Source organism: Orcinus orca, chromosome X (genome assembly GCF_937001465.1).
Source record: "Orcinus orca chromosome X, mOrcOrc1.1, whole genome shotgun sequence".
NCBI lineage: Eukaryota > Metazoa > Chordata > Mammalia > Artiodactyla > Delphinidae > Orcinus > Orcinus orca.
Window position 1 is genome coordinate 90,157,338 of NC_064580.1, and position 13,469 is coordinate 90,170,806.

A 13,469-nucleotide genomic window follows, 5' to 3' on the forward strand; every position below is an offset into this window, starting at 1 on the left:
TCCTGGCATTGCACCGAAGCTGGTCCTCCATTCATTTCCCCATCGAAGAAAACCGCCCTAACCCAGCTGCAAAAATCCACATTCCAAGAGACACACTTAATTCCTCTCTATCCTTACCACAAACGTGGACTTCATCAACAAGTTCAGTACTTCCAAGATACATCTCATTTCAAACCCCATCTCACCCCTTCCATTGCTACGACTGTGGTCTACGAGACTGTAACCTCTCACTGTCATGTGTGTAGTAGCCTCCTAATCTTGTCTCTTGATCTTACAGTTGCTCTATTTCCGTCTGTCCTCCAAGGAACATTTAGAATGAGCTTTAATAAGGTAGATTATAATAATAATTCCCTTCCTTTCAGAAAGCACCCAATGGCTCCATCATAATAAGAACAAAACCCAGAGTCCTTCCCATGGCCCACAGGACCATTATTATTGGGCCCCTCCTACCATTCTCACCTCATTTTCTAACACTGTCCTCCCAATACACACTGGCATACAAGATGTTCCCTAAAACGGCCAAGCTTGCCCATATCTTAAGGCCTTTCCTCTTGCTCTTCCCTCTGCCTCGAGGGCTCAGCTCCTATATCTTCCCACTGCTGACTGTGTACTTCTTGTTATTTGAATATTAAATCTAAGTTACGTCTTCAGAAAATCCTTCCTTGCCTTCCCCACCCTAGTCATTCTCTGTCACATTTTCCCATATTATTTTCTTAATGGCTCTCAAATCTTGAGTGTATCAACCCCTGTAGAATGTGAGCTCCATGAGAACCATGACCCTGTCTGTCAGGTTCTCTGATTTATCTCCAGTGCCTATCACAGTGCCTTACATATCACTGGTAACCAATAAATATTTGTTGAATGAATGACTGAGTGAGTGAATGATGTAGATTTAGCATGCTAAGTTGTGAGGACTCAGGCATAGTCTGGGACATGGGATTTGGGAGGATGGGAGAGTGAGCTCAGGTGTCTCTGAAGCAGCAGTTTTGTTTGAACCCATGAAAACTGTGGTTGGAAAACTGGGTAGAAAGGACATGATAATTGAGGTGGTGCTTCTAGCTGCCTTGGGTGTGAAAGTGTAGCATATGTTCTATACCTATTCTCCTTCTTTCTTAATAAAAGAATCCTAAATTTATTTGGGACAGTGATATTTCCAGTAAAAGACCACATTTATAGCCTCCTTTGCAGCCAAGAATGGTCACATGACCAACTTCTACCTATTGAGGTGATGGCAGAAGTGTTGTATAGTAGTTCCAGGAAGGTAGCTAAAAGGGAGATGAATTTCTCAGACCCAGGTATTTCTCATACCATCTGTTGTGGACTGAACTGTGTCCTACCCAAATTCATATGTGGAAGCTTTACCCCCAATACCTCAGAATGTGACTGTGTTTGAAGATAGGACCTTTAAAGAGGTAATTAAATTAAAATGAGGCCATTAGGGTAGACACTAATCCAATATGATTGGTTTCCTTATAAGAGGAGTTTAGGACACATAAAGAGATACCAGGGTGTGTGCACAGAGGGAAAACCATGTGAAGAAGGAGTAAGAAGGAGGCCATTTGCAAGCCAAGGAGAGAGGCCTCAGAAGAAAACAAACCTGTGGACACCTGGATCTTGGACTTCCAACCTTTAAAACTGTGAGAAATAAATTTCTGTTGTTTAAGCTACTCAGCCTGTGGTGTCTTGTTATGGCAGCCATAGCAAACTAATACACCATCCGATAAGGTTTTCAAGTTTGACAGCTCATTAGAATCAACTGAGGTGAACCTTAAAGATACTGATGACTGGGCTTATCCCTAGAGGCTCTGATTCAGCTGGTTGAATCTGAGCATTAGAGGGGATCCTAATGGATATCCAGAGTTGAAAACCACATGTCTAGGAGAATAGTTTTTTGCACTCCATTGAGCAGGCTGAGAGCGATGAATCTAGCGTCATTTAGAAGGCATCTCCCCGTATCTCCCTCCTTCCACTGTTTTTCCTCTACCCTATATGCCCCTTCTTCTTCTGCCCTATCCAGATCTCCACAGATGGACCCAGAGATGCCCCCACCTCTTAATCCTGTTCCATGTCCAAGTTCAGTCCTAATTTGAGGAACATTTAATAGCTTCAGCCCCACTTCTGCCCTCCCTGTCAAGAAAAGTGAGTCTCGAGGGGCCTCACATTCTCTTACTCTGCCTGTTAGCCAGAGCCAGGGCAGCTCTCTAGAGGTAACTTCTTGCCTCTTAATCCAGTTATAAAATGGATGAAAGACATGAACAGAGGGCAAACAGGCTTAGGAAAAGCTATTCAACATCTTTAGCCATCATGCAAATGCAAATTAAAGGCACAATGAAATGTTAAACCCACCTATCAGAATGGCTGAAAAAAACAGTGACAAAACCAAATGCAGGCAACACTGGATAAACTGAGTCACTCACACATTGCCAAAGGGAATGTAAAATGTTACAGGCCGTCTGGAAAACAATTTGGCAGGTTTTTCAAAACGAAACATGCGATTACCAAATGATACAGCAGTTGCACTCTGGGCAATTTACCCAGAGAAATGAAAATTTATGTTTACACAAAAACCTTTACATGAAGTTCATCACAGTGTTACTCACAATAGTTAAAAAGTGGAAATAGCCCAGATGTCTTTCATCGGGGGAATGGGTAAGCAAACTGTGGTACATTCACACCATGGAATCCTATTCAGCAATATAAAGGAACAGACGATAGACACACTTTACAACTTGGATGGATCTCAGGAGAATTATGTTGAGTGAAAGAAATCCATTCCTAAAGGTAGTGTACTATATGATTCCATTTCTATGACATTTAGGAAATTATAATAGTGTTTGACAGAGTTTAGGGATGTGGGATCAGGAAGAAGGTGGGTGTGGCTATAAAGGCTAACATGAGGGAAACGTGTGGTGATGAAACAGTTTTTGATCTTGTTTGTGGTGATAGTTAGAACACCTACACTGCTGGTAAAAGTGCATGGAATTATATATATAAGTATTATGGACAAGTGTTCTAACACACAAATGAGTGCATGTAAAATGGCGAAATTGTGGTAAGCTCAGTGGATTGTACCAATGTCCATTTCTTAGTTTCGATACTGTACTAAAGTAATACAAGGTGTTATCATTAGGAGAAGGTGAGTGATGGGTATACATGACCTCTGTACACATTTTTGTGCAACTTTTGGTAAATCAATAATTATTTCAAAATAAAATAGTTAAAAAAACAACACTGGAGTTGTGGGGAAAATACTCTTAGGTACAGAACCTAAGAACCTAATAAATATGTTAACACAGTTTTAGACCTGTTAAATAATTAAGAAATCCATAATTAATGGAGTAAATATGGTACTTTACTTGCTAAATACGTTATATTTGTTTATAGAAGTGAACATCAGAACGGTCGCAACTTGTGGTACTGAAGTGGTGGGGAGAAGGTTATCGGGAGGCAAAGCTTGGATTTTAGGGTTGTCCAGGAATGGAGTCCTTACTCTATAATTTTCAAGCACTGTGTAGGTCGGATATAAATGCTAGAGACTGCCAGGGATGATGTGGGAGATGGGACCTTTTGGTCCTGGCCCCACTAACTCATGGTTGGGTCAGGGGAAGAGCAATCCAAGACACACAATATACAATGTGCAATGTTACTCTTTAATATAAAGATAAACAAGGATCATGCGTTGGAAAAATAAAAAACAATGGGCAGGCCTACACGGTAAACTTTGGCTTCCTGATTAGCTGGACTGCAAGCTTAGTCATGGATATGGCTTCAGTTAAGAGAAGAGAGGTGACAAATATGATGAGGATGAAAATGACATCTAAAGGCTCATTTGCAGAGTTTTGTTCTCAAGATCCCAGGTCAGTGGATGAGGGTCACATGTGGAATTTTGCCCTTGGACTGAAGAAAGTAAAGAGAAAGAATTGGGATGTCAGCAGAGCCAGCAGCCGTGAGTGTCAACCCCAGGGCACCTGACTTCTGTCCACCTTCACCTTCCTGAAAGCCTAGAGGTCTATTTCTTCTTATCTCTGAATTCTCAGAATTCACTTTTTGATGAGTAAAGAAATTTTTAGTTCTGGTATAGTCTAGTCATTGTACTGAAAGCACCTCTAGTGGGGCAGGATAGATGACCTCCCTTAGGACCAAACTGGAGACACTTGACCACACAACTTCACTGCTACATCTATGCTGCAAGAGCAAGCCTTCAAGTTTACCAACATGTATGTACCAGAATGAGCAGATGCCACTGCATGTAATGCTGAAAAAGAGGCGAAAAGCTAAATGCCTATCAATAATAGCTTATGGCTTCCTGGAATTCAATTGTTTAATATATTGATCTTAGAAAGAATAATGTAGCGTCACATATACTGAGAAGAAACTATGCTGGCACTAATAATAAAAGAAGTTTCAAAATAGTATATAAGATAGGATACCTGTATTTTATAATACATGGAAATGTATTAGTATGAAATTAGGGTATTTCTCACAAGTAAACGTTTGTAAGAAAAAATAGATTTAAAATAATTACCTGAAAATTCCCATTAATCACTCCTCTACTCCTCCCAGCTCCCTCCTATCCCCATGCAACCCTAGCACTCACTTCTGAGACCACTAGAGGTTCACCTCAGATGGGGTGGAGGATGCCTGCATGATGTCCTGCTGCTGCTGGGAGAGGGGGTGCATGGAGCTGGAGGTGGGTGTAGACAGTGGGATGGAGAACAAACTTTGGGTCTCACCGGGGTCGGCATCCCTCACAAACAGCTCGTCATTCACGATGCACAGACTGAAGGAAAAATGGGCCCTCAGACAACTGGTGGATGGACACCCACACCCCCAATACTGACTCAGCTCCCACTGGCACTCAGCAACCAGATTCCTTCCACGTCCCTCCTGTGTCTGTCTCCCAGGTTCCTTGACTGGTACCTGTGCCTCTCCCTACAGAGCCCACCTTTGGAGAGACTGTCTACCACCTTCACTTGATTTATAGGTTCATCCCCAACCCAGGGGCAATTTCGCATTTACCCTTTACCACAGTGCAAGGGGTGGACAGTCTGATCCCCATTCTCAGAAGATGACACTGAGTCACACAGAGGTCATGAGAATTGACCAAGGTCACACAGCGAGTGAGCGCTGGGTCAAGGAGTGAACGCATAGGCCGATTCCAGAGCCCACGCTCTTCCTAACCACTAGGCTACACTGCTCCTGGGATCTCCCTGCTGGCTTTCCACAATACTGAGTAAACCTAAGGTCTTTGCCACCACATTCCCACGCCCCTGAGCCCAGGCGGGGATGGGCATTCACGCCCACCACAGGGCTCTCACCTGCAGTCGTGGGAAGGGGTAGCGATGAAGGTCCGGGTGAAGGCACGCACACAGCCCTGAGAACTTCCTTCCACTTCAACAGCAAACAAACAACAGTACCCCTTACAGCTGCATGTGCTGTACACGCTCACACAGCGGTCCCCAGTCAGGGTGTGACTGGACACTCATACTGAGAGGGCAGTTGTGCACAGGGGCCAAGGTGTCGGGAATGGGGAGGGCAACTATAGGAGCAGTCTGCGCCCAGTGACAGGGCCCCTGACGACCACCACACAAGTTCATGGGATGCATTTTTCACAGCCACCCAAGAGGTGGATACTACTACCCCATTTTGCAAATGAGGAAACCGAGAGGTTCAGTAATGGCCCAAGTTCTCAGAGTAAGGATCTGGGATGAGAGCCACCAAAATCCACAGCCTGTGTCACCAACGCCCAGGGTGTGCAGGGCAGACAGGCATGGACACAGCTCAGACCTGGGTTGTCTGTGGGAAGCCTGAGGGCAGGAGAACACAGTGGGGAAGGGGAGGCGAGGGGAGGGGAGGGGAGGGAACAGAAGGGAATACAAGGGGAGGGAAGGGAAGAGAAGGGGAAAGAAAGTGAAGGGGAGGGAAGGGGTCAGGGAAGCTGAGTGGTTCTGGGTGTGAACCTGGCCAGGGGGAGGCAGCAGTGGGGCATCTGCGCTGGGGGTCTACACACACTCACCTGCCTTGAACACCCCACTGACGGAGAAGCAGAGCATCGTTTCCTGAAAGGGAAGAGCCCAGGCGCCCAGTCACCACCTCCACCTCCCACCCACCTGCGGCTTCCTGGGCCCACGCGAGGGAGGAAGCAGGCGCTCACCGTCTGGAACCACGTGTCCACCACGAAGGAGCTGAAGGCATGCTGAGTCTTGGGCAACACACAGAGGGTGTGCACAATGACACGTTTTGTGTGCTTCAGCAGCTGGACCCGCAGGTCTGTGAGGGGAGGGGAAGCGAGCGAAGGTCAGGGGCTGCCACGCCCTGGGCCCTATGATTGACCCCTTCACCACCCTTTCCCACCCAGTCTTCCCATCACACACTCACTGGGGTCCTTGAGTTTCTTCATATTCCTGCTGTCCTTGAAATACTCGCACAAGCTGCTTCTAGGAGACAAAGAGCAACAGTGGGTGGTGGGTGTTTGCAGGAGCTGGCCTGTGTCTGCTGGGGAGCCACACGGCCCGGGAGCAGAGGCTGTACTGTGATACTCACGGGGCTGGGTCCTTGGGGTGGAAGGGAATCGTCAGGGAGAAGCAGGCCTCCTCGTGATAAGCACCCGCGAGACCCTGTCTGTCTCCATAGTCATAGATCAAGTAGTACCTAAGGAGGAGCAATGAAGACAGTCTATCTCTGTGGTCTGGACCTCAAATGAGACTTGAAAACTCCCCTGAGCAGACCTGTGCTTAGGTGGCCTCACCTGTCCTAGACCTGCCCCCTTGCTCAGCTTCCCAGAGATACTTACTGCTGCAGGAATTGCAGGACTAGGTTCTTCAGCTCATCAGATCCAAAGTAGCTTCCCTGGAATCAAAACAGTCCTCAGGACCATGGCTGACACCCCCTTCTCAGGCACCACTTAAAACCCGGCTTGATCCTCCATCCTCACCTTGCAGGTTGGTAAGCGCTTGCAGGCTTCAAAACCACACTTAGCCAGTGGGGATGTCTCCTGGTCATCCTGGGGAAGAGAAGAGAATGTCAGCAGTGCAGACCAGGAGGTGGTGCTAGATGATCAGGGAAAAGGATGGGCCCAGGAGGGTGAGGGTCAGAGGTGAGTGGTGAAAGGGCCCTGGAAATTCCATGGGCAGGACTACAGTTTGGATCATCACCGTGGATTCCCCAAAGCCTATGAAGAATGTGCTTGAAGAAGATCCAGAGCGTTTGTCAGGCTCCCACAGGGACTGTACCATCCCCCTCCGCCCAGGACTTTGAAGGGTCAGTTTCAAAACTGTAACTGGGGCAAGACCTAATGGGGTGCAGAGTAGTATGTGGGTGCTGTCAGTGCCAGTTAGAGGAGTCAGTGAACAAGGAATACACTTACCAACGTTAGTAACTTGGGGAACAATTCCAGGATGGAGCTGCCAAAATCAAGACAAAACAGAAAAGTCAGTGAAACTGTGGCGGTGACCCTCTTCCTCATGGGAGCAAGTACACCCACACCACAGCGTCCCAGGCTTCCAGGGCCCTGAACACGTCCCCCATCGACTGACACAGAGGGAGGGCAGGCCCTCCCTCCCTCCCCGCCTCCCTCCCTCCCTTCCTCTCCTTCCCCTGGGTAGCTCCCCCGCAGACTGCCTGGACTCTCTTCTCCAGTGCCACAGGGACCAGCATTTCAAACCCATGCTGCAGGGCTTCCTTCCCCTCCCTTCCTTCCTCCAGGGCCCCACTGAAGGCTGTGGAGAGAAGAGGGAATGGGGTGTGTGCCCGAGGCTCTGCTACCTCACTGGCGGTCCAGCACTCTGCCAAGACCTGGACCAAGACCTGGACTTCCCCCTTGGATGGCCCAGGGTGCTGGGGCAGGGAGGTGAGTGAGGTGGGGCTCAGGGAGGGAGATGGAGGGGGATGAAGACAGAAAGGGAGTGAAGGTACGAGGGGATAGATGAGAGAGACATATGGGCCTAGACACAAGGGAGAGAGAGAAAACAAAGGGAAGGGAAAGAAGCTTTCCCGTGGTGGGGGTAAGGGAAGAAGAGAGGAGAAAGGGGAAATGGCGCCCCATTTGCAGCTCTTCACCTGCCCCAGAATGGCTCAGACACAGCACGTAAGAATGTAAAATATGCACATGTTGGGCTGGGGGCCCACTGGGTGCTGGTTGAAACTTTGGCAGCTTTGTGATGCAGAGAGGAGAGCATAGGGCCTGTAGTCCTCCCTGAGGTCCACGTCAGCTGCCCCTTGCAAACGGGCACTTTCGGGAGTAGCTCAGGCTGCCACCGGGTAACAGAGGATGCATCTGACCTTATGTTGGTTGACATATCAGGGAAGGTGGTGCACAGGGGGTTTCTGTCTGCACACATCCCTTCTGGCTCCAGCCGCTCACCCTTGTCCATCTCCCCTGCAGACTCCACCTGTGATTATGAGGAGGAACCACATGGGCCAGAGAAACAGAGCCAGGATGGCCGTGCACCCCTAGTCGCTTCCTTTTCCTACAAATTTCCCTTCCTCTGTCACCACCACATGCGCCTTCCCACTTTCCCTTCAAAGACGGATCTGGGTACCACACCTCACCTCAGTGTTGGAGAGGTTCAAGTTCTTGGTGTTGGAAGCATTCGGCATAGTGTTGGACAGGCTGTGCAGCTGGTAGGGTTTCTTATTGCTCAGGTCCAAGGCCAAAAGCTATGATGAGGAAAGAGTTAGAGTGAGGACCCCAGCAGGGGACACCTGAGACAAATCTGCCTCTTCTACCTAATCTCTCCCACCATCACCACCTGCCCCAACATTGGGTCTAAGGTCCTCACCTTGGGCATATTCCCTGGATGGATCTGCAGGGAGGCGGCCACGCCAGTTCTAGGGTTTCGTGCCATTCCAGTATCACGGGTCATCAAGTCTCCAGGAAGACAGGAGGAGGGAAACGGGGACTGAGAGGCTCCTGGCTGGTACAGCTCCAGCACCAACCCCTCCCCGAGTTACCATTCCTGAGTATCCTTTCCAGCTAGACCCCTCTGCCCTCACCTGCTCTACAATTACTGCTGTAGCCATACCAGGGTCAGAGCGGACTCTCTGGATGTCAAGAGATTGCTGGGAGGCATCATATTGTTCCTTCACGGGCAGCTGCAGAGTTAGGGATGGGGTTCAGGGGCTCTGAGTCTGAGGTGGTGATCGGGGGCAATAGGTGGGTCTGGCTGTGAGTGCACAGGTTGTGTTGAGTCTGCATTACCTTTATCTGCTCCACCTTTTCTGACCTCAGCTCCTTCAGCACAGAGTGGGGTGCATCACAGGGATCAACAAAGATAGATATCTGTTGAGAACACAAGAGGGGCTGGGTAAGCTCCAGGAAATCTGAGCCCTGGGATCAAGCAAGACCATGCCCCTGTCCTGCCCTCTTGCCCCCAGCTAGCCCTGCTCATGCCCTTGATACATACCCTTTCATTAGCCTCATTGTAAATCTTGCCATTGACATTCTTCAGTGCGAAGGCAATGTTGGCATTCTCAACGAAGAACTGGGCCTGCATTTTCTCATAGTGAAACTGTAGGGAGAGTGACAAGAGAAGCACAGTATGAGACCAGAGCCATTTCTCATCTGGGCCTGCCATCTACCCCGTTTCCTCTCATCGGCCTCAATGTCCTCTCTTACTTCGACTGGGGTGAAGGGGACACTGCATTGCTTCTGAATCAAATTCAGCAGCCACTTCTCATCATATTTAATACCGAAGGGAATCTAGGAGCCAAAGAAATAATTGGGGAAAGAAAAGTGATACAATGGAATCCAAGGTTAAGATAAGACCCAGCTGTGTCTTGCTTTAGGACCTTTTTTCAGGCTTTAGGTACTTTCTTAAGATAGGACAATATCTGTTATCGCTAACTTTTACACCAGACAAGGACTTCCTAAATACCCTTTCTTTCCATTTAAATACTTTTCCTGAAATAATCGACTTCATATCTTTCACATGTGCTTACTTTTATAAAGTTCTAAGAGATCCTACCTGAGGCACACTTGGCCCGCCCCTCTGACGAGGACCCCAGAGACTCAACCTCCTCCCGCACTCAGCTTGAGCCAAACTGTGTCTTCTGGTGTGGAGTTGCTCCATCTCCTTGGCAGTAGTTTCCTCCTTTGCTTTCAGACAGCCTCTCCCATGCTCCCTGCAGTCAGTCTGCTCCCTTTATATTGCTTCTCTGAACCTGCCCTCACATGATCTAGGAAGTTAACTCCTAGGAATAACAAGACAGATTACCAACTCCACTGCCACGAGAGGAAAGTTCCCAGCATCTCTACACGCGCCCAACATGACTCTCTCTGTCATCTTCTTCTACATGTTAGGTCCATTTAGCCAGCACACTCACTCTGATCTTGAACCAGCTCCCCAAGGTCTCATCCTGCCTGCTTCTCTCCATTCTTCTCTCTGGAGGCTTTTGCTCTGTCTCCTTGCTAACATGGGTTTCGTCTTGTTCCTGAAAATTGCCTCTCCGATGACAGGATGGAATGGCATAGGGAGCACTGTGGGGAAGTGGAGAGAAGAAAGTGGTCCGTATAGTCTTGGGACGTCTTCTCTACATTTTCGCCAATGATAGCAGAGCTACAATAAAGACTGCTCAACCGTTAACCTGATCCCATCATTCCTCACTCTTCCAGGTTAGAGAGAAGAATGACATATTTAACTACAAGGTTTTGTTTTTCACTGGTTGATACTGGTCAGCCATGCTGCCTCGTCACTTACTATCTTGCTTGGATGTCCACGTGAGCATCACTTCTTAGTGATTCTCTATCTTGCTGCTGCTGGGATGAAGGATGAATACCAGACCTGACTTGTTCAGACCAATTGTTATACCTCCTTTGGTAAATACGCCAGCATCCGGCTCTTCTTTGTAAGGAGGTTACTTGCTTATTGTACCCTGAAATTGAGAATATTACATCAATGTTCTCAGTACCAGAAAAATTCCTGGGTAAATATCACGGCTAATGAAGAAACACCACCAACTTTAAAATCTAAATAGGAAATGATCATAGTTAGGAAGAAAAAAAAAAGGCTGAGAGACTTCACTGTGTTTCTGCTTCTCAGGAAATGAGAGGTAGGCAGCATTCACAGCCAAGAAGAAAACAAGCACAGAGGAAAGGGTCTGGACCCAGGGTTTAGTCTGTGATGTTAGTCCCTGCTCTGCTTGGATCAGGTTATGTGACCTGGGACAAGTGGCTTTTCATCTCTAACTTTCTCTTCTCTGCTCTGCTCTAGGGGGACAATAAAACCTACCCTGAAATCTAGCCTGGTGTGTTGGTTCAAGTGTCAAAGGTGATCTCCCTGCCTGATGGAAGAATTAGAGATATGAAAGATAAATCTGATGAAAAGATCCAGAATGGAGCCTGGAGAGACATAACATGGAGAATACCAAAAGCAAGGGGGAGATAATTAAAGGTGATGCAGTGAACATACCTAACACATGGTTAATGTGAGTCCCGGAAAGAATGGGAGGGAACAGTGGAGAAGTGGTATTTGAAGAGATCTTGGTTGAGAAGTTTCCAAAAGTAACAAGATATCAACTCAATGTAACAGTATTATTGTAACTGGAGAAAAAGTATGCTTTAAAGAAAAACATTCTTAAAGAAAAGGCATTCATTTCATCATCCTGTAACAAAAACTTGGAAAATTTGTGACCAGAAGACTCAAACTAAAAGAAATATTATAAGCTCTTTCTTGGGCAGAAGAAATATCCTCCCACGTGGAGGCGCATAGATACAGGAAAGAAAGACTAAGGACATTTGTGAATATGTAGGCAAATTTAAATGGGTGTTGATTATATAACACAATGATAGTAATTTCTTCTGGGGATTTAAATATATAGAGAATGAAAATGCATGACAATAAATTTGGAGGGAATATATGGAATCAAAGTGTCTCAAGGTCCCATAATTGTCTGAGGAGTTCTAAAGAGATAATTAACTAATATGAGACAGTGACAAGGCAAAAATGTACATTGTAATCTTAAGGGCAAGCACCACCAGAATGGCAAAGGAATGTTTAACTAGATAGCCACATGAGGTGACAATTTAACAGTTATAAAATATTAACCCTTTCAAAGGAAAGGAAAGGAAAAGGAACTTAGAAGAGGCAAAAATAAATATACAGTAACATGATATACATAAACCAAATTATATCTATTTTTACCTAAAAAGTTTCAGGCTAAATATTCCAAATAGAAAGACAGATATTATCAGACTGGACAAGAAACCTTCCATCAAATGCTCCTTAAAAGAGACATATGCAAAATTTAATCATCAGGAAAGTCTGAAAATTAAAAAATGGCAAAATGTATACCTTCTCCACATTAACCTAAAGAAAGCTGGTATAACCACATTAGTAAAAGAAAAGGTACACTTTAAAGAAAAAAAATTACAAGAGAAAGAGGGAGATTTCCTTATGATAACAGGTGCATTGCAATAACAAGATATTAATACAAAATTCTGCGTTTGTATGCATGTATTAAGACAAAGCCAAAATATGCAAAGCAAATACCGACAGAAATAAACAGCAAATGGAGAAATCCACAGTCACAGTGGGAAATTTTAACACAGCTCACTGAGTGACCAATAAAGTGGCAGAGAAAAACTCAGCTACAGGGAGGAGATTTTAAAATGTGACGTAAATAAATTAACAAATGTATGTAATTGACATAGAACAATTCACATAACAATTACTCCTCAAACATTCCAGAATAGATCATATGTTGGGCAATAAAGCCAGCCTCAAGAACCTTTTCTGGGCGAATACAATTTACCCTGCCTAGTTAAAGTAAGATTCAAGGGTAATAGTGGGTTTTCTTCCCCTCTCCCACCTCTATTATTAATCCAAAGAATATTAGCTTATACTAACCCCATCCCCCGCCTAGGGGACCATTTCCACTCTCCAAGCCCTAGGTCACATGAATCAGGCCTTTTCCCTAACCAGGGGAAAAAATTCACCTCAGCTATGGCCATTTCCATAGGAGGGGAGGTTTTCCATGTGGAATCAGGATGGGAGTGTCAGAACCCATTTCCTCAAGAGAGTGGAAACTAGTCAGCCTGGGCCTTCTCCACCCCTTCTCTAAAGGGGGGTCATCTGGTTGGGGTCCTGTGCGTTGGGGTTAGGGAGGAAACCCAGAACCCCTCCTGCCCTATGGAGATCTGAGGAAAAGGTCTCATGCTGACCAACTCACCCATGGGGTGGCCTGAAGGCAGTGATCTGTCACCACCCTCCTCACAGGCTGCTCGTGAAGAGAATCTGTGGGTCTGGAGCTGGAGGTTTGGAGAATATCAGGAAGGGCTTCCGAAGAAGGAGAGTGCAAGCCCCAAACCACTTTGTCAGAGCCACACAAACAAGATGGAGTCCTAACAGGAAGTCCCTTCCCCAAGGGCACAGAGGAGGAGAGCCCTGGGAGCCAGAGGAGACTTAACGTCCTGTAATTACTGCCCCCTGAGTTTGCTACCAACCTAACACCCAGGGAACTCTTTCCAACTG

The 13,469-nt window shown here is 46.6% G+C and overlaps 2 protein-coding genes, 1 long non-coding RNA gene and 1 pseudogene across 12 annotated transcripts in view; all 4 read right to left on the reverse strand.

Annotated features, from left to right (window-relative positions):
- LOC101287598 (nuclear RNA export factor 2-like) overlaps positions 1 to 13,469 on the reverse strand; it is a 544,209-nt pseudogene that overhangs the window by 278,257 nt on the left and 252,483 nt on the right.
- LOC101286095 (nuclear RNA export factor 3) overlaps positions 3,630 to 13,469 on the reverse strand; it is a 383,514-nt gene continuing 373,674 nt past the window's right edge. For 8 of the 10 annotated variants that reach the window (XM_049705198.1, XM_049705200.1, XM_049705209.1 and 5 more), the window contains 2 exons: positions 4,621 to 4,780; positions 3,630 to 3,897 (listed from right to left, as the gene is read on the reverse strand). In XM_049705198.1, coding sequence (XP_049561155.1) covers positions 3,859 to 3,897; positions 4,621 to 4,780 — 199 coding nt within the window. In that variant the 3' untranslated portion in view covers positions 3,630 to 3,858. Of the gene's footprint in view, positions 3,898 to 4,597; positions 4,781 to 5,318; positions 5,392 to 13,469 lie in introns of all 10 variants that reach the window. The other 2 variants (XM_049705201.1, XM_049705203.1) reach the window with 2 other exon arrangements.
- LOC125963156 (uncharacterized) lies at positions 6,814 to 7,545 on the reverse strand. Its single transcript, XR_007474973.1, has 3 exons — positions 7,367 to 7,545; positions 6,935 to 7,003; positions 6,814 to 6,849 (listed from the first exon to the last, which is right to left on the reverse strand). It is a non-coding gene; the product is annotated as an uncharacterized LOC125963156 (long non-coding RNA).
- On the reverse strand, positions 7,583 to 9,975 carry NXF3 (nuclear RNA export factor 3). Its single transcript, XM_049705227.1, has 7 exons — positions 9,617 to 9,975; positions 9,405 to 9,509; positions 9,200 to 9,280; positions 9,024 to 9,093; positions 8,781 to 8,869; positions 8,551 to 8,658; positions 7,583 to 8,390 (listed from the first exon to the last, which is right to left on the reverse strand). The coding sequence occupies exons 2-7, from the start codon at positions 9,492 to 9,494 to the stop codon at positions 8,055 to 8,057; spliced, it is 774 nt and encodes a 257-aa protein (XP_049561184.1). The 5' UTR covers positions 9,495 to 9,509; positions 9,617 to 9,975; the 3' UTR covers positions 7,583 to 8,054.